Genomic DNA, 20,671 nt, shown 5'->3' with positions numbered 1-20,671 from the left:
CAGAACTAGTTAGAGAAAAAAGGAATGGAGCAAATCCTTCCTCAAGACCCTTTCCCTCTTCCCAAATTCTGTTTGCAAAATCTCATTTTTCCTGCAAAAAAGGCTGCAAATTACCTTGATCTTGCTCTTTGCACTTGCTCTCTAAAATCTGTCTTCTCCACCACCCCCAAACACACCCACCCACCCAACTGTATAGTCACCCTGCACCCCCAGGCAAGGGTCCTGAGTCAGCCAGGGCAAAGATCTTATACTTGGAAAGACACAGAGAAAAGCATCTTACTCATTTTTAAAAAAATACTCTTATTGTATAGGCATGCCCTTGACGGCACAGAACTAAGCTGAGTGGTGTGTTCACAGGGCACCAAACGGCAAGGGAAGAAGGCTGGCTGGGCAGGGAGGACGCGCTATCGGTGCCCCTGAAAGTCAGCCAGGGGATCCCAGTTTTTGTTTTTTGCTTTTAAGACACGTGAGGGTGTAGGCAGAGTTGAAGAGGAGCAAGGTGTGGGGAATGATGACTGTGGGGTCCACGGAGGAAAATCAGAGCAGCGGGAAGCCCTGGGAAGAGGCAGAGTTGGACGTGGCAGAACCCAAGCGCTGCATCTTGCCGAGTGTTACCTGGGGCACTCTCCTGTAAGCTCAGTTCTCTTATGTAGGAAACAGAGGAAATAACACCTGCTTCAGAGCGTTGTTAGGAGAATCCCATATGACAGTGCATGAGACACATACATATACCCCAGGTCCTTGGTCAAGGGCGCTTGCCTTCCCTCACGCCGTCTCTACGGACAGCGGCTATGATGATCCAGCCGTGACCTCAGATGGTGGTGCTAGCGGAAGCCTGGAGGGAGCGTCCAAGACAAGAAGCTCAGAGTGCGGTGACTGACAGGATCTGGACAGTTAGTCGCAGATGACCTTGAGGTTGCTGAACCTGGATGAGCAGCCTGAGACCCTGGGCGCTGGCCTCAGGGAGAAAGGAGTGACCAGGGGACAGAGAGTTGCCCCTGTGGGACCTGAGGTCAGGTGAGAGGACAGGGCCAGGGAAGAGATTGGGGAAGTCAACTGGAGAGAGGCTTGTTGAGTATGTACCTGCTGGGGGACACGGGGGGATGACAGGTAAAGCATGACCTTACTGTGCAGGGACTGGCAGTGGCCGCATGTACGAGGAGGTGTTTACTGTATGAACACTCTATTTTAAAAAGAATTTAGATAACCATAAAACAGGTTTAAAATGCATGGAATACAGATATGATCACTGATGTAAAGTGTATGTGAGAAAAAGAAGGACTCATGGACAAGGACAACAGTGTGGTGATTGCTGGGGGGAGGGGGATATGAGGGGACTAAATGATAATGGAAAAACATAAAAAGATTAAATTTTTAAGTCCATGTGAGAAATCATTTAGGAGGGGAAAGACTGAAGTCAAGGATAGGACTGTGAAGGTAATTGAGCAGTTTTAGATCTAAACTAAGTTTCTGGATACCGGGGGCCAAGGAAAAAAATTAAAAAGGCCACGGTTACATAGTTTATGTTATTAGATTAAAGGCAGCAAACTTATCTAGAGCGAGGCGCGCGATGAGTTCCATCTCTGCCAGGGTCACAGGGAGGTGCGGGTGTCTGGAATCGGTTTCTGGTCCTGTTCCTCCAGAAAGTGTTTTTCTGCGAACCGGGAGCTCCAGTCCGCAAGGCTGGCAGCGGCTCTTGGGATTCGGGTTCAGGCAGCCCCCGCACAGGGGTGCGCCCAAGGGGCGCTGTTAGCCACCCACCTGGTGCTGCGGCCTCCAGCCGGGTCCGCCGCCTGCAGGAAGCCATTCACTCTAGTCGCCCACAGCTGCTCTTTCCGTTGCTGCCGACCAGGTCCATGGACGGAAGCCCATCCCTGAGGCGCAAGACGGTGATGCGGGAGAAGGGCCGGCGCCAGGCCGTGCGGGGCCCGGCCTTCATGTTCAACGACCGCGGCACCAGCCTCACAGCCGAGGAGGAGCGCTTCCTGGACGCGGCCGAGTACGGCAACATCCCCGTGGTGCGCAAGATGCTGGAGGAGTCGCAGACGCTCAATGTCAACTGCGTGGACTACATGGGCCAGAACGCGCTGCAGCTGGCCGTGGGCAACGAGCACCTGGAGGTGACCGAGCTGCTGCTCAAGAAGGAGAACCTGGCGCGCATCGGGGACGCGCTGCTGCTGGCCATCAGCAAGGGCTACGTGCGCATCGTGGAGGCCATCCTCAACCACCCGGGCTTCGCGGCCAGCGGGCGCCTGACGCTCAGCCCCTGCGAGCAGGAGCTGCAGGACGACGACTTCTACGCCTACGACGAGGACGGCACGCGCTTCTCGCCCGACATCACGCCCATCATCCTGGCTGCGCACTGCCAGAAGTACGAGGTGGTGCACACGCTGCTGCTGCGCGGCGCGCGCATCGAGCGGCCGCACGACTACTTCTGCAAGTGCGGGGACTGCACGGAGAAGCAGCGGCACGACTCCTTCAGCCACTCGCGCTCCAGGATCAACGCCTACAGGGGCCTGGCCAGCCCGGCCTACCTGTCCCTGTCCAGCGAGGACCCCGTGCTCACCGCCCTGGAGCTCAGCAACGAGCTGGCCAAGCTGGCCAACATCGAGAAGGAGTTCAAGGTAAGCCCGGCGCCGGCCCTGCTCTGCTCCCCAACCAGTGTTGCCTCCTGGGATTTTCCATCGCGGGGGGTGGGAGAGTCCTTCAGAAGGGATGTGATGATTTTCCCTGCTGTGAAAAATGCACCTTCGGGTCGGGGACGTGCTGGATCCCAGAGCTGTAATTCCGGGGCTTCTGTGTGTTCCGGGTAAGCGTTGGGCAGAACAGGAGACTTCTCCCCTTTTGTCTAAAGCGGATACTGGGTGTGAATGTCTCCCTTCCAAATTCTTCCTCCTGTTTTGTAGTTAGTTGTTCTGTGGGACCCAACCCGCAAGTAGTTATTAGTTCACAGCTTATTGGCCCAAAAGTCAAAAGACTAATAGAGAATGCTCCCAGGGCCCTTTCGTGACTGTGGCAAAAATGCCTCAACCTGAGATCCGCAGTCCATGTTCCGCCTGGCGGACCTAGGCCCATAGACATCAGGTCTGCCCAGAAATACAAGCACAGAGCAGTGTTTTGCTTTAGTGGATTTTTAAAAAATGAGTGAACTTTTTTTCCTGGACATCATCTCCAAGCTAGCCATATTATTTATTTCTTAAAAAAAAACGATACATTAATGGAGGACATGTAAAAAATTCAGTTGCTACATCCTTCTCTGCATTTTCCAGTGGTTCCACCAATTAAACCTGGGGCAGGAGACTGTGTGAACTGCAGGGAGAGCTGGTCAGGCTGGCTTCCCGCAGGGTCTTGTCCCCTGTTGTCCACCTCGGAGGAGGACTGTACACGTCGGTTGCTTGAGTCACTTCCCAGATGCCGCGTTCGTCTTCTTTTTAGGTCAGTGGTCTGGTGACAGACACCAGACCGAGCGACTGATTACCCTGTCCTTCAGACCTTATGACAGTGTTTCATGCATCGGTGAGATTTACACAAACACAGCCAGCGATATGATTCAGGCTATGGGGCCGCAAGAAAAGGGTAGGAAAGTTTTGTGGGTTTTTCCTTCTCCATACACACCAAATTCCTGGATAGCGATCAACCCTCATCTTGTCCGAGTGGAGCCCTGGCCATGGGGTAATCTGACTTGTTATTCCATTGAAGTTTTTTTTTTCTGACATAATAACTCCAAAATTTTTATGTTTATTATAAAAACTTTGGGAAATGTGGAAAAAATACAAAGAATAAAGTATATGTTACTTTGTATCTACTTCCTTCGAAGAGATTCATTATGTGATATTTGAAAGACTTATTTCCTTGGATCCAGAACTCAGAACACATTGAAAACCTCAAATTCTGTTTAGGGAGAATAGAAAAACATTCAGGTAAAGTAGTTCTAAATGTTACTTCTTTATTTTGGCATAGGAATAAAAAATATAACTCTAAATTTATTTGCCACTTTCAAATATTATTCCAACCTTCTTTTTGTGCATTTTGCTTGATATATATTGGAAGGTATATCAAAGAGATTCTAAAAAGGGCAATATTTTCTAACACTGCATTTTAACATTTACGAAAGGTGGAGAAGTATGCGATTCTGCTCAGAGAAGTCATCTCAGTAAAGCCAGGGTTAAGAATTCTGGCATTCTTCGTCTTGCCCTGAAATCAGCTAAATCTATGTTGATAATACTTAGAATCTCCTTAACCCCAGCTGAGAGAGTCACCTCTGATAACCTTTCAAAGGTGGGAAAATATTACAAGTAAAGAGGCAAAAAAAAATAAAGGAGAAGACACAATTGAGTTTAAGAGGGCGTGCATAACAGCTACCAGATATCCAAGGGTCCAAGAAAATCATCTGATGTCACCGTGTATCTGAATTACGTGGAAAGCACTTGGGTAGCAGAACCTTCTCTGAGTCAAAACACAGTCAGTTCTTGAGAAGTCACGGTCTCCAGGGGCCACAGGCCCCTCCCCGGATGGAATGTTCCTTTTCTTCCCTCTTCTTACCTGTCCTGTCATTGCCTTTTCCCTGCCCTCCCCTCACCTCCTGGCCCTCCTGTCCCACACGCTTGTCAGCCTGTCAGGGCTTTAGACAGATGGAGAGAACGGCTCTCACAGCTGTGACCCAGGACCCCAGGCTCTGAGGGGCTGTGGAAGGGACACTTGTGGCGGAGACAAGCAGCTAACCTCCTTCGCCCTGTTTCGTGGTGTTCTTTGCCTTCCTCCCACAGAGACTTGGAGCTCAAAGTGCCAGCTCTGAAATGAAATCGTAGACAGTGTGTTCCCTGGTGAAAAGCAGGTGATCGCCCCCCTTTCCGACAGCTCTCCCTCTGTCACCCCCTCACGGCCCTTCAGAGCCGGCACCTCAGACTGCTGTTAGCCAGGGGCTTCGGGGAAGGTTCCGGCTGCCTGGTCGTTTCCAGAATTCCTGGAAGAATACAGGAGTCCTGCTGCCGAAAATACATGGAGGTCATTACCCCAAGAGGCCGAACATTCTCAGACAGAGATTTAGATAAATTAATGGAGGACAGCGTGGTGACAGGTTATTATAGACGGGCGAACGCGGCCTGCAGCTATTCTGAGAAACGGAACACCAGGCAGGATGGGCTCGGGCTCCAGGCCTCCGCCCGTCAGAGGCAAGCCAGCCAGCCATTTGTTAGGCCGTGAAAACGCAAAGTGAAATTTCCTAATTCTGAGCCAGTGATGCGCTTTTTCACAAAAAGAAAAAAAAAAAAAAGCTATCTTCCTTCCCTGTGCCTCAGTTTTCCTCTCTTTAAAGTAGAAAAGCAATTTCAACTATTAATACAGTGAGGCTGTAAGGAAGAGAAAAATGAATATAACCCTGAAGCAAGGTAGCATTTTGTAGCAGGACGATGGTCTAGGGGTCATTTGGCTAAACAGACCTCTCATTTTACAAGTGCGAAGACAAAGGCTATTGCCGAGGTCCCATCTGCCAGGCCCAGGCTTGGGAGTCTTGGGTCCCAGTCCTAAATATTCCATCTCACCTGCTGTACCTGGTAATGTTGCAGCCCTTCTAGAGCACTTGATATGTACTAAGCACATTCTAAGCATTTAGTCCAGTAGCAATATTAGGTAGGCTTATTCTCATCAGAAAGGCTGAGTAACTTCCACAGGACCACACAGCTCGTACGTGGTAGGCGCAGTGTTTGATCCCAGGACATCTGGCTTCCGATTGGTGCTGTAACCGCTACACTGTCTCTGGTATTAGGGAAAGTATCAGACAGGCCCCAGCCTGCTTCCAGTTGAATGTCCATTTTCCTCTTAAGGATAAAAAGGGATTAAGAAGAGGATAAAAAGGAATTACAACGGTGAGGAATACCATTGATATGCGTGTGCCGGAAGGCCGCAGACAGGCTGTCAGGAGGACGGAGTGCCGTCACTCCCCTCTGCCTTGTGCAGGTGCTCGGGCTTCGGGTTCCTGCTCAGAAGTGCGCAGCAGGGCCATCCCATAACTTCCCGACAGGCCCTGGTGATGGATGAGTGAAGACAACTGAGGAAACCAGATTAGGAGAAAATTACCAGAAAATGCAGAGCTGACAAGTGGTCTGAGTTGTGAAGCACGGGAGGCAGGACCCCCCACTAGAACTAGAAGGGACCTGCTGGTCAGCGCAGACTGTGGGTGGTCCCTTTGCACCTGAGGAGGGGCTGTCTGCAGCTCTGTTTCCCTGGGAGCTCTGCACGTGTGACAACATGCTGTCCCGTAACCACCATAAAAGAAATGCCTGTTATCTCCAGCTCTGATTATTATCGACACAGGGTAACAGGTTTCTTCCAGCAGGAAACGTTTTAATTGTTAGGAGAACAAAGTGTTGTCCTTGTAACTTGTATCACTGATCTCTAAAAAAACAAACAAAAAAAACCACACACAGCTTTCTTTAAGACTGGACAATTTACAGAGTATAATTTTTAAAGATAATGAGTCATTATTTGGGTATTACTGCAAAAGTAGTTCCTATGTTTACTTCAAGCATAGAAAATAGTCTCTTTTCTTTCTGCTCAATGGCACAGTAGCCATCCTAGGTTGTACCAAATCCTATACAACAGTCTGAATGGAAGAGTAACACAAGGAAATTTCATCTAAAAAATTGTATTGAAAGGGGAACTTTCTATAGAAGCAGACATGGATTTAATACTTCTTCTGGATGCTATAATAAAATATTTCATTAGCCTTTCAGGCATGGGAGGCAGATGGATATGTAACTGACACTCTGCATAGAAACCAGAGACTGAACATTTTATTAATTTTATCAGTTGCCTGGTCCCAACTTGAATGGAAACCAGACTGAGGTTTTTATTCATTTTATCTGTTCCCTCATGAGGGGAAAAGGATTAACTGTAACTGTTCTTTATCTGAATTTCTGATATCGGAAATGGAAAGTATTCTAGTCTGTGTAGCCTCTTAAACAGTGTCTCCTCTTTGTGTTCATTTAGATGGTGATGTGATTTTTGCCCATCATGTCACATAGGTTAATTATTCAAGGGACAAAATTGGAATTCTTCATGCCTTTTTAAAAAGTATCATTTAAAGTATAATTTTTGGATGCCCAGAATTTGGAAATCCTGCTGTGCAGTGTTATTTGGTCATTAGAAAAATACAGTGTCTCAGGACATGTGGAAATGAGGAATTCTGTTTTCCCTGAGTGCACCAAATTAGATTATCATTGGGGTAACTTTCTCGATAGGCTGGAATTTTAGTGAAAGCCATAGAAATGGAGCTGGGGTTTTTGAAAGGAAGACCCTTGCCTAGGGACAGTCATTGATGCGGTGACAGGAACTAAAGGGGAGAAGTGGAGCTCCATCTGGGAGGTGACGGGGATGGCTGCCCAGTGGCTTCCCCATACCGGTCCATGCGCTACCCACATATGCTAAAGACAGGAAAGATTAACAGGTTGTTTTTAGCAAGGTATTAGTTCCAGTGGCCTGGACATTTTCTCTCAAGTATTGATACTCAGCAGCCCTTGAGAATTCAATGACATATAATCAGACACTTCTAAAGACAGGAAAGATTAACAGGTTGTTTTTAGCAAGGTATTAGTTCCAGTGGCCTGGACATTTTCTCTCAAGTATTGATACTCAGCAGCCCTTGAGAATTCAATGACATATAATCAGACACTTCTCTTCCTTCAGGTTCTGCAGGACATGAAAATGTGCCCTGCGGACGAACAAGGAAAAATAACCCGCTCTCTATGCTGGTACCTGTCCATCTCTTTACAGGCCCTTCACACCGGTCACTCCCAGACGTCAGGACTGGGGTCTGGGAGTGGCCGTTCTGACGCGCAGGCAGGTGCTGTCGATGCTGCAGGTGTGCGGGCTGCACTTTGAGAAGCAAAGTCTCCATCAGGGCAGGGGATCGTGAACCGGACACGTTAGTCTCACGTGGCCAATCTTCTACATCAAATTGCCACTTTAGAAAAATCGCCATTCAAAATTTTTTTCATTGTACACCAACTGTAATTTAAAAACTTTTTAAATAAATAAAATAACCAATAAAAATGTTTTTCATTATGCAAATGGTTTTGTTTGGGCTTTAAGAAAAGTATTGTTTATCTGCACAAAAGAGATACAACTCTTTTCGATCCTTTGGTCTTTCAGCATTAGCGTTTAGCCAACATCACTTAATTCAGACCAGTGACTTAAGTGCACAGCGTTTTCAGAGCTGACTCCTACGGTGGGCAGGTTGCAGACGGTCCTGGCTAAGAGGGTGGGGAATCATCCAGCCTTATCTAACTCAGCAAGCCTCCCACCCACACAGGGACTGCAGCTCCCACCCAGAGGAAGGGACACCTTTGTCCGATGCACAGAAAAGCCTTAACACTTCCCCTGGGATTAAAGCAAATTCTTTGTATTAAGCTCCAGCCCTCTCATTCCTAGAACGACTACCGGAAGTTGTCCATGCAATGCAAAGACTTCGTGGTGGGTGTGCTGGATCTGTGCCGAGACTCGGAAGAGGTGGAAGCCATTCTGAACGGAGACCTGGAGTCGGCGGAGCCTGCAGAGGTGCACAGGCACAAGGCCTCACTGAGTCGCGTCAAACTTGCCATTAAGTATGAAGTCAAAAAGGTGAGCGGCCCGCCTTCATTCCACGCTGCAGTGGGACGGGCGCGGAATACCCACCATGCCATAATTCTAGGGCGTTTTCTTTTCCATAGTAAGAATAGATGTTATTGGAAAAACACATTTTTTTTTCTTCATGAGAGCGATGAAGGGAAGTATGGTAATGTTGGGAGTCAAATATCGAGCTTCTGATCCTTCCCATTTGTTACCGGTTTTGAGACCTTGGATAAATCATGAGACTTATTTAAATTTCCGTGTTTTCTATAAAAGGAGGATAAAATATTTCTTATCTATCTCAGAGTCGTGGTGGGATTTCAGTTGATTAAGATACGACAAAGACGGCTGTAAACTGCTCGTTACAATGTAATTAACAGGATAGAGAACCGTGAAGATCCTCAGTAGAACTGGAGTGAAGTGACTTCTCAGGGCATTGTCAGTTACGGGATGGTGGCGCTGGCCCCGCAGCCCCCCTCTCGGAGCATTCTGGCTGGCAGAGGTTTTGTCCTCTCAGGGAAAAGAAGGTAATTTTGAGTAAGATTGATGTTGAAGCACGTTTACAGACCTGTCTGGACGTTTATTCACACATCTTGCGAAACATCTCTTCTCAAGTGCTCCTGAGAGAAGAGAGTTGGTTTCCATTGTCATGGGTTTCCCATCACAGCTTTGAAAGCGTGTGTTACCCAAGCCAGCTCACCTACGGGTGTGCGTGTGCTAACCAAGCCGTCTCGCAGAGCGAGTGTCCTCCCGCATGTTCGTTTTAAATAAATCAATGTGTAGATTGTAACGTATGAGGTGCCAGCAATAATCCACTTGATGCCAGTCAGCCCTCAGGCCACGACAACAAAAAGAATATGCTTGGAACTGAGAGGAGGTTGAAGACTTTGCAGGTGTTTCTGCTTAGCTGGTTTTGTGCTGTCCAGTGAATAGTAGTTAAAGTTCTAACTTGGAATGTTCGTTTGATCAATGTGTATGAGAACTCTATTCTGGAACACCCCCAAAAGCCCCAAGTCGGAAACAAAGCCCTTTTTTCTCTTAACAGCTACCTTTATCGTTCACTCAGCACACACCCATTTCCACTCCAGCAGAGAGGGGGAATACGCCACCCCTCCTTTCACCCTTGTTCCCGCCACCTCCTTTCTAGTCCCCAAGAAAAACCTCTTAGTGGATCATAACGCTGCATGAACCGCCTCCTGCGCCCCTACCAGCTGTGGCCCTGAAGTGGTCAATGGCTACAGGAAAGGCATTTCAAAATAACTTTAAGTTACAGAATTTTCCCCCAATAACAAAATAAGCTCATATTCATTCAAATCAGCCCCTGATTTCACCCAGGAGCCCACTTTGATGACATGGGGAGCTGCTGGGTCCCGTAAGAGACTCAGGCAGCTGCTCTGGCCACGTCCCGAATCCGCCCCAGGTCTGGGTCCGGGCCTGAGCCTGCCAGCCTCTCTCTGAGCTCTGGGCTCCCGGGCTCGGGTCTTCGCTAAGAGCCACACCATGGGCTCCCAGGCCTGAGAGAGTTAGTGGCAGTTCATCCAGGAATGAAAATGTAGATACTCTGCGGAGGAGGGGTCTGAACGTGAATGTAAGGAGTTCTCCCTCCTGCTCTCCTGTCTCCTCCACGGTGGGATTAAGTTCAGCTGCGGATCAATCGTCTCGAAGAGAGACGGGCAGGGATGTACACACACAACTGTCCCCGGTGCACGCAGAGAAAGCTTGGACGTGGAGCCGTGCGGCGGGAGCGTGGGGGCTGTGTGCCCCGCGGAGGCTTTGGGAGCTTGCGCCAGCGCAGCCCCGACCCCTGCCCCAGGCGGCCTCAGGGCTGGGTTTGTGCTCGACTCCTAGAGGAAACAGAGCATTTTACACCCGGCTGGTTCCGAGTCCTGAAAACTGACGTGTGAGTTCTCTGTTCACATGCCGCCATCCAAGGACTGTAAAAAGACAATGGCATGATCTAGGCTCTGTCCACAAGAGTCTTTTCTTTTAAAGCGTGTGAACTGGGGCTCCAGCAGTGAAATTAGAAGCAAAGCAGAGCGTTCCTACCCTGTTTTTGCCCCAGAACGTACCCGTGAGGGCAGTTCTTGTAAAGGCTGATCTGATGAAAAGACAGTGTAATGAGAACTGTTTTTAAAGTTGAAAATTATCTACAAATTGTTTTCCATAGGCCGCCCTGTGTGGAGGTTCGGTTTAGAATCTAACACTCATCTCTAGCAGGAAAAAACAGTGTTTTTTCTCACCAAAGTAGTTTTGTTCCATGGGAACACTAGGTTTTCTTGTATGCCAATCATTCTCCCTTCAAATCAGAAAACCTCAAATAAGGGTTTTATTTTTGGAATGATTTCAGTTTGCTGGCCGCCGAGGTCAGGACTCCGCACACAGATTTTCTCCAGCTGGCTAGGGCTGGCGCCTACGGGGGTTTTCAGGGGCCGACGCAGCCCGAGGAGATAAGGTCGATGCCCTGTTCTGAAGTCATTGAAAAGAGCAAAACTCGTCTCCGAGAGGGATTAGCTTGTTTGCCCTCAGCCACTGCTCTTGCATTAGTTTTATTTTCTTTTTCAAAGGTTCCCTGTGTACCCGTGTTAGGGTTTAAAATCACTGGAGGAAAATAGACATTTGTGGTTTCTTTCGGTGGATTAAAAGAAATCATGGGAAGTGATTGATTGAGATAATAGACACCACTCTATGGTACGTAGTGGGCAAAATTAGTAGGATAGGACACACACCTGTTGAGCAGAAGGGTAAAGGATGGCAAAAAAGTGCCAACATGATTTGGGCTGGTATCTCACACAGAGGAAGTGTCTGCACTGCGGGTACAAGCCTCTGTGGGTCACCTGTGTGCCGTGTGGAAAGGATCGATTTCCATCAGGTCTTCCAGTGACCTCAGTCAGTACAATTAATGCCATACAGCACATCATCAAATTTAAAGACTGGCTCGAGGAGGAGGACCGAGAAGAGGGAGCAGCCATACTACGACATGAGTATTTCTGTCCCCGAGAGCTTAAAACCTATAAAAAAGAGGCTGGCCACTCCCAAGAGGGAAATCTGCCCGCCAGTTCCATATGCACACGCCCATCTGCCTGTTAACTCCGAGGGCATTTTCTGATTTGCTCAAACCCTTGGCCTATTAAAACGTGCAGGTTGACTTCCCAAGCAGTAATCTGACTTGATGATGTCACATCCTCTACCGGTGGGTGGATTTCCCAGGATGCACCACCCTCCATCCATGCCAAGCCTGGCTACAGTCACAGGCCTGCCTTGTCTTTGCATCCATCCAGCTTCCCACAAATGCAGACTCTGTAAACACCAAGCCGTTTGGACCAACATTCAAACTCGGACTATGTTAAATGCTGATTATTTATCTTGGCAAGCACATGAGTGCAGGCCTCCATTCTAATAGCTGTTTTTCACATGTATTGATAGTGAACTGTGTGCCCGCAGCCGGGGACCGCTCATCACTCAACACAGTGCTGATGCTTCCATTTTCATCTTCTTGTCCCCAAGGCCTAGCTAGGGCTCCTCGCAGGGGCTTATGCCATCCTGGAGAGTGAGTGAGTGAGACAAACAGTTAGGGACGTGGAGGGGATGAGGGTTTCTTACCCAGGGAGAGGGGTGAAGCAGGAAGGAAATGATCCAGTAGATACAGGGTCTGGAGTGGGAATATACAGTTTTCAGGAATCCCAGGGAATGGTTACAGAGACCCCTGGAAGCCTTCAACCTTGACTATATCCACACATTGTACCGTGAGTTCAAATAATGACCCCATCGACCTTGAAACACAGTTTTCAAGAATCAGAACTTTGGGAGAAAGAGTGAGTTTGTGGAAAGAAGGCCTCATATATACTTTGTGGCTGGCAATGACCAGTGGCCCCCAGGACCTAGGAGTTTTATAATTGAATTGAAAATACTCTTTTTCACATTGAACTCACATTTAGAAAAGATAGTATCTTCTTAGTACTTTTAACTCTCCCAAACGGTACCAGTTTGTGTTATTGAAAAAAATTCAGTGAAGTATTTCAAATCTAGTATCTGTAGACTCAACCTCAACCACATCTGTCAGCTGCCCTCTCCTCCTGCCACCAGCAGGGTCACCATGGGCTCCCAGAACATGAGCACACTGAGGGCGGGAGCGGGGTCTGGGGGAAGCTGTGCCTCCACTGCCTACCCTGGGGTGTGAGGTTTTATTTTTTATTGTCGCTTTTTTAGTGGAAAGCCATACTCCAGTAAGCAGGAACCTCTCCATCGCCCTGTAGCCTTGCTCTTGGTACAGAGCCCGACAACGTGCAGAAGTGTCTGGAGTCACTACGAATCACTAAGATCGATTCGGGAACTAGGGCTTGATTCTGGATGAACCCTGTGCCCACTGGGAACTGCGGCTGCTCCCGTCGCTCCCCAGGGTTCGCAGACCCCTCTCACAATGCTTCCGAACGGGTTCACTGTTGCTGTTTATCCTGTTTGTTAGAAGACAGAGATGCTTTGACTTTGTATTGCTAAGCTCTTTTTTTGAAATCTGTTGGCACTTCCCGTTGATGTGTGAGTGACCCTGAATAATTCCCGAGCTTGGGCAAACTGCACCTGGCCATTCAAAGAGGGGCAGATCCAGCTGCAAAGGGGCGCCTTTTGGCATAGGGACCTTTACATGGGCCAGGTGACACGTATACAGTCTGCTCCCTGAATAAGGACAGGGCCTTAAAGAAGTCCCAGTTCTTCTCAATAGATTCAGGCAGATGGGTTAGCAAAACCAGACGGCAAAATCAAACACGATAGCAGGGATGAAGGAAGTATACCTTGCCCGTTTTCCCTCGTTAGAATTGTAGATATGAAATCTCTACTGCAGATAAATGTGGCTTTTTTCTGACCTGTGACAGAGGAAGCAATAAAAAGAGCGCAGATTACTCAACAGGAAGGAAGCGACATTTGGCGCCAGCTCCTGGAGCCGTGCAGCGTGGACTAAGCATAGTGTCTGCAGGCTCACTGACTTTTTGCGACTCTTGTGCAGGTGTGCAGCGATTGTGCATTCGTACACATCGGCACACCCTGCATACATTTTCGCACAGGTAGTGTTTTAGGGGTTGCTCGAGATACTTAACACATTGCATTTTTCACCGTAGTCTACAATAAACCAAATGACTCTTTCCTCTTCCGTTTGAACTGAAAGCCAGTAAGCTAGCAGACAGCAAGATGGGGCATGTCCACAAAGGAGCACCTATGTCCCCAGATTCCAGGAAGCAGCCTGAATTGTGGACAGCTTCAGATAGAAAGTGCTGGTTCAGGACAGCATTGGTTTCGCCCTCTCGTTTCCACGTTTGTTCTCCTGTGAGTTCTGGAGCAGTGCGGGAAGATGGAGGGAAGGTGACGGAGGATAGGACCAGAACCTTCCAGCGCCTACGTGCTGGGAGCATGGGCATTAATATCTTCAGAAGGTTAACCCTAACATTCAGCAGTCGAACTGTGGCCGATGGCATGGTAACCCGCCTCCCTCTCTCTCCCCCCAGTTTGTGGCTCACCCCAACTGCCAGCAGCAGCTCCTGACCATCTGGTACGAGAACCTCTCGGGGCTGCGGGAGCAGACCACAGCCGTCAAGTGTCTGGTTGTGCTGGTGGTGGCCTTGGGCCTTCCGTTCCTCGCCATTGGCTACTGGATTGCGCCTTGCAGCCGGGTACAGCTTTCTTACACTCTGGGTTACGTCTGTGTTACCATGTCCTTTTGGGATAAGAAAGGACAAGGCTTCCTACCTCAGGCTCTTAGTGGTTCCACCCTGGAGGTTAATTGACTCCAGCACGCGGATGCTGCTTTGTAATGACTGGACCGATTCAAATAAGGGGTGAGAAAGTGTTTGGTGCCAGTGGAATAGATGGCCTTTGCAGGCACATGGTGCGTAGGCTTTTAAGATAAAATCCCCATGGTAGGCGGGAGGAAGAGCTGCCGGAATGAAGGAGAATGTCCTCTGGTTCTGTTGGCAGCTCCGTAAACCGAGAGCCAATGGGCCGGCCCAGGGAGGGGCGGAGAACATCCCTACTGCGAGGTCCCCAAGGCACGTCAGCCTGCCTGCTGCAGGGTGCTCATTGGGACCTGTCCACGCCGTCCGTGGCTGGTGTGGTAAGCCCAGCTGCGGACGTGGTGTTTCCCAAAGTCCAAGAAAGTGCGTGTTGGGTGCCCCAAGCTCTTTGTTCTTCTTCAGAAGAAATATTGTAGACTTTGGGCCTGGGGGCTTTGCAATATTTAGATGGTTTATTTAGTTTTGCTTGACTCGTTTTGTTCACGACCTTTCTCCCTCTCCACTCCCCTGTGGAGAGTCAGTCTGGTTGCGCCTCAGAGCACCGCTGACCACAATGGGGAGAGGGACACTGGGCATGCTCACAGACTCTGCATAGGCTCCCAGGGGGCACTGCTGGGGACAGGAGGCTGTTCTGAGATCCTTTAATCCTGTTTTTGTATTCGGAAATCTGGTTTTGTTTAGATCAGAGGCAGTTTCAGGCAAAATGAGTCAGGGCCCTGGAACGGCCCTGGAAGTCCATCATCTCTCTGGATTTTGTTGTATATTCTGGAAAAGTACCTTATGACTCCTCAAATGCTAAAAGACTAAAGACTAAAAATGAGAAATAATCTGAGAGAGCATGCCTTAAACACAAAAATCATGCCCCACGCTAATAATTTCCCTTTCTGGGGAAGAGGCATTGGAGTCCAGTTTGTAAGTGCTGGTTTCTCCGGGCAGCTCAACCAGTGGACACATGGCATCAGGTCCGGCGGGGGCATCTTCAGTCCACTGCCCTGTTTCTGTCCGCCCGGCGAAGTGCAGATCCTGGCCTGGGGACTCCGCCCGGCACACAAGGGAAAGGAGGGACCTGAGCCATTTCTACCCCGGTTCACACCTGCCATCGGCCCTCTACCCAACGGTGAAGACAATGCAGACAGAATTCTCTACATATATCCCACTTTTAGGATAGGCATGCTGCTTTCTTTTCATGTTATTTAAAGTTTTAAAAGACCAACCTTTTAGAGACTTGGCCAGTCCCAAGAAATCACTCAGTGCTACAAATGAGCTCTCCTCCCCTCCACCCCCCTGCAGTGTGCGGCTGCGGAACAGCACAGTGACATGTAAAAGGATCATTTGTTTTCCTGTAGAGAATGTGACGTTCGTCTATGTGCATTTATGGTCCATCACAGGAGGGCTTCACAGCTCCTGGCTGTTTGTCAACGTCAAGTCAAGCTTGTGGACGTACCAACACACTTGTGTGGACTTGCGGTCTTTTGAATGTGGACTGTGGTGTTTGTTAAGGGCACAGACGGAGTTTAAAAGTAGGGTTCGAGTGTGTAGAATGGAGCACTTACTTGATAAATCTATCAAATGTACCTAATTTGTGGGCTGCAGAAGCCCTGGGCACAGGAAGAGTTGTTTTTCATTTCTCCTAGAACATGGGGCTTTTAAGGACATCTGATCACATGGGATTTTAAAGGAGTTACCTTAAAATAATTATAAAATGAACTTTAAGATGAGCTTGTACTATTTATACACTTTTCCAAACTCGGGCATGACTTTCAATTAAATTGACCTACTTAGAGGTTTTAATCATTGCATCTCTCTCTCCCTCTTCTAACTGGGATAGTAACAGACAAAATAGTATCCTGATTATAGTATTTTCTGCCTTTTTCTATCATGCAAAGCATGACTTGATTTTGGAATATTTAGAAATGAGAACTAAAATTTATTTCTGAAGTGGTTAGATTTTTGTTTTAATCTCCAAGGGGTTTTTAATGTGCTGCAGACACATCATAACATTTCGGTGATAAATGAGCAAGTCTACAAATTTATCATAACATTTCAATTACAAAGCAGTAGAGGATTACACACTGCAGACTTGGAATTTCTTTCCCTAAACCCTAAAAACCTTGACATTGCATCGTCTTTCACTGTAAAAATAAGAACCACCCGTGTACGCCCTGTGGTTTTCAGAAACGCATCTGTGAAGGCAGCGTATTCTAACACAAACCGGATATTTAGAAACAGGGAAGTCTGGAACCTTAAATTATTTTTGTGGGAAACATCCTTTAAAAGGAGTGATTTTCACAATGTATAGCTTTTCAGAAACAGAAGCAAAGCTTTGAAAGTGTTCTCATTTCATCGGCTTTTAATCCTGCATAGAGATTTTCATAAGTGGAAGCCGGATTTTCAAAAGTGAAAAAAACATTTTTTTTTGGCCTTATCACAGCTGGGGAAGATTCTGCGAAGCCCGTTTATGAAGTTCGTGGCTCACGCCGCTTCCTTCATCATCTTCCTGGGCCTGCTAGTGTTCAACGCCTCAGACCGATTCGAGGGCATCAGAACGCTGCCCAACATCACGGTCATCGACTACCCCAAACAGATCTTCAGGGTCAAGACCACCCAGTTCACGTGGACCGAGATGCTCATCATGGTGTGGGTTCTTGGTAAGCCTTGGATTTTAAGTACTCTGAGAGCTACCAAAAACAATGCCTATTTGCCATTGTCGCTCTCTTTTTTTAATTGAATTTATTGGGGTGCCATTGGTTAATGAAATGATATGGGTTTAAGGTATACAATTCATATAATGCACCATCTGCGTAGTATGTTGTGGGTTCACCAGCCCAATGTCATTTTCTATTTAAAATGTTATTTTACGTTATATGGTGACAATATCACCATTGTTAGATTAGTGGAAGAGTGAAATAATCAAATAATTTGTCAGCTCGATAATGCTAAAAGGTATCCTAACGCTAAATTAAAATTTTTTTATACATAACATGAACCTAATATCAATACACTATGTGGCAGAAATCAAACTTCAATTATTGAATAAAAATGTAAGTCTTTTAGTGTGACCCCCTGTGATGATCACATAATTGAACACTTAATTGAAATTTCTTGTGAAGTAACCCCAGTGGCTATTACCTGATAAGCAAAGAACGTTTCTATTATTTTAGTCGGAGAGATTTTCGGGGAGAGTGTCCATTGACAGAATGTTTGTCACTCCCCCTCACGACAGCCCGTTTAGTATGGCTAGCTGTGTCACAGGGAAAATTGTGGGCAGTGTGGGGAAAACGACAGGTATGGGAGCCGGCTTCCCTGTTGATCACTAACCAAAGCCGTTTTCATACGCTCTCTCTGTTTCACGCAGAGGGGTTCCTCGGTGTCCTCTCAGTCCCTGATTACATAGGTTACTTCATCCCCTTCATTCACGCCCATGGCCTCGTCTGGGTCAAGCAGCTATTTTACATTGAGCCATGGCATTTCTCTGAAAAATCCCACAGTATTTTCCCCTGACGTCGTTAAGACAAGGAGCGCCCTCCCTCCCAGAGTGGCGTTGCTGCCTCCCATTTCTCCCCACCCGCCACCCCCCTGCTGCAGGGCCTCCCCTTTCCCTCGCCTGCCTGCACGAAGCTGGGCCGGGCCCAGGGCCTGAGCAGCGGCAGGAGTGCTGGAAGGGCTCCTGGGGGGCGGTGGGGAGACGGTTCTTGTTACAAGTCCACACTCAGGTGCTCACGCTGGCGCCATTTCTCCAGTAACCACTGAGGTTTGATAAGGAACCGGTGTAACGTCATAAAGATGAATTTTTCTCATCTCCAAAAGCCTCATGGGGCAAACTCTGTTGACTCCCTGGCATCTCTCCTCCTTCCTGCCCTCGCCTGTCTGTCTGCGCAGCGGCATGTCTGGGCCCACGTGTGGGGGGTGTTTCCCCGAATGCCCACTTGGGGGAGGGAGTTGTTCCTGTAGTGGAAGCTTCCTCTTCTGGTCACTGTGCCCTGTGAGGCGCCCAGTCTGTGCTTTGGGGCACCTGGGACAGCGCTTCGTAGCCGGGGCGTTGTGTCAATAGGGACACGTGGCTTCCCGGGCCAAGCCACAAAGCCTAGCGTGTGTCCTCCGTGTGTGCTGTGCCAGGAATGATGTGGTCTGAGTGTAAGGAGCTCTGGCTGGAAGGGCCGAGAGAATACATCTTGCAGCTGTGGAACGTGCTAGACTTCGGGATGCTCTCCATCTTCATCGCCGCGTTCACGGCCAGATTCCTAGCTTTCATCCAGGCAACAAAAGCACAGCAGTACGTGGACAGCTACGTCCAGGAGAGCGACCTCAGCGAAGTCACCCTTCCCCCGGAGATACAGTACTTCACTTACGGTAAGTCACCCGCTGCAGGGTCCCCGTGTTTCAGGAAGGCTGTGGGAGCCACGCTTCGGAAGGAAATGCCGAGAAAGTGGATGTTGGTAGGAGAGGTGTGCTGAATGCTTCTGGACAGTAGAGGCAGCAGGAGCTTTCGAGCTGGATTCATACCCAGGCTGGGACTCTCCCGGGCTGTGTGACTTTGTTCAAGTTCATTTACTTTCCTGTGCCTTAGTTTTCACATCCATAAAAAGAAGGTGATGCAAGGTGGGAGAAAAGTGGCCTTTCAGCCTAACAACCTAATTCACCCTGGTGTACTGTTAGGACATGAAACTGTCTTAACTGGGGGAAATAGCTTGAGAAAGGGAGTGATGGGGAAGGTGAATGCGGCTTCAAGGAGGTAAGGTAATAAAAGGTGCTGAAGTGCCGTGCAGGGGAAGCACACAGAGACCCAGAGGAGCAGGAGTTACTCTGGCCTTCATGATGTGAGCCCAGAGAACAGCCAGGAGTTCCGGGGATCCCAGGGAGGCGGGGTGCTCAGTGCCCCATGCTCCTCCCCTCCGTGGCAGTGATGTCACAGGTCCACATCAGGAGAGCACAAGGCCACTGCCCCCGCAATGTGTAAGGACACTGGCACCTCCTGCCCCGCACACACCCGCATTAGGCAACCCTGACCCCTGCTCCGGAGGCCAAATCAGGGAGCCGCACTTACCAAATGCTCACACGGTGGTACAGACTCTCAAGTCTGGAAAAGACTTTAGACATGCTGGCCTCACCTTCACTTTACAGATGAGGAAACTCGGGTGCCAAGGTCATGTGGGTTCCGCTTGGGGAGCCTAGCTCTTAAGAAGTGCGATGAAGGCTCACTTTGGATAAGTGAGATGAAGGACAAGCAGCATGCTCGGGATATTGAGGAAGGCTGGCGTCCGCGCCAAAATGTAGATGTGCACTTCACACAGTGTGAAATTTCCACACGCTACCCCTTACTGCCGGCGAGCAAGGGTGTGTTTGCACCAGGGAGACCAGATCCAGTGAACAAAAGATCTCCCTTTTTAACTAAAGAATTAACTTGGGTTGCACGTTTATGTAATATCCACCTCGAGTATCACAGTCACCTATTCATTTAAGTGTAGTCACGTGTCCTTGATGACTGTCATCTGAAGGGAAGTCTGTGAATCCCGGCTGCGCTGCTGCTCACGTGTGGGACTGCCATCAAGTTTCTAACCTTTCTAAGTCTTGCTGTCTGCACCTCTGAGAGAAGGTAATGGTAACACCAGAGCTGTCGGGTCTACCGGAAACCCAGCGTCTGGTGCATATTAAACATCCAGTAAATGGTCGTCTTTGTTGTTGTTGCAAATGTCCATGATGCGCGCACTTCTCTGGGAGTGGCCCGGCTCGCACAAAACTAACCACAGGGCGCTGCATCGACCTTCCGGGGAAGTAGGTGTAGTCTGCTGTGGCCTTCCGACATGACAGTCAAAGGGTCTTTGGGGTCCTCATCTGGAATCTGTCTCCCAAACGGGGGCACCATGGTAGCAGTTTTCGTTTTCCGGGAAGAAGAGTGTTGTTCAGATACCACATGGACAAAGCCCTTGTGACTCCGCGACATTCTCGCGTCTCTGACTGTGACCTTTTATTTGCCTTGACCGTGAGATGCACTTGTGCCCCCGTGAAATGCAGAAGTTGTGTGCCAGCCAAGTTCACAGGTGGACAAACTGACGGGTCGATAAACCGAGCCACGGGGGGGGGGGGGGGGGGGACTCAGGGAGGCCCTCGCTTCGCGGACCTGACGCAGCCTGTGTGTCCATGGAAGTGCGAAGCCTCCTCCTCCGTCCTTTGTGTTTTACTCTGTGTCTGCTCGATGCGAAGTCAGCTTGGGGTCTTTATAATGGCATTTTCTCCACCGAAATGATTCATCTGAGTGTAGGATTCACATGTTCCTGGTTTAACATGAC

At 48.7% G+C, this 20,671-nt stretch overlaps 1 protein-coding gene across 2 annotated transcripts in view; it reads left to right on the top strand.

The window, feature by feature from the left end:
• The window catches only part of TRPC3 (transient receptor potential cation channel subfamily C member 3), a 50,813-nt gene that overhangs the window by 9,822 nt on the left and 20,320 nt on the right, over positions 1 to 20,671 (top strand). For both annotated transcript variants that reach the window (XM_053930598.1, XM_053930597.1), the window contains exons 2-6: positions 1,853 to 2,624; positions 8,428 to 8,616; positions 14,100 to 14,264; positions 16,816 to 17,032; positions 18,501 to 18,734. In XM_053930598.1, coding sequence (XP_053786573.1) covers positions 1,853 to 2,624; positions 8,428 to 8,616; positions 14,100 to 14,264; positions 16,816 to 17,032; positions 18,501 to 18,734 — 1,577 coding nt within the window. The remainder of the gene's footprint in view (positions 1 to 1,852; positions 2,625 to 8,427; positions 8,617 to 14,099; positions 14,265 to 16,815; positions 17,033 to 18,500; positions 18,735 to 20,671) is intronic.

Source organism: Desmodus rotundus, chromosome 9 (genome assembly GCF_022682495.2).
Source record: "Desmodus rotundus isolate HL8 chromosome 9, HLdesRot8A.1, whole genome shotgun sequence".
NCBI classification, from domain to species: Eukaryota; Metazoa; Chordata; class Mammalia; order Chiroptera; family Phyllostomidae; genus Desmodus; species Desmodus rotundus.
The sequence above is the reverse complement of the archived record's forward strand: the minus strand, read 5'-3'. Positions and strand labels throughout refer to the sequence as shown.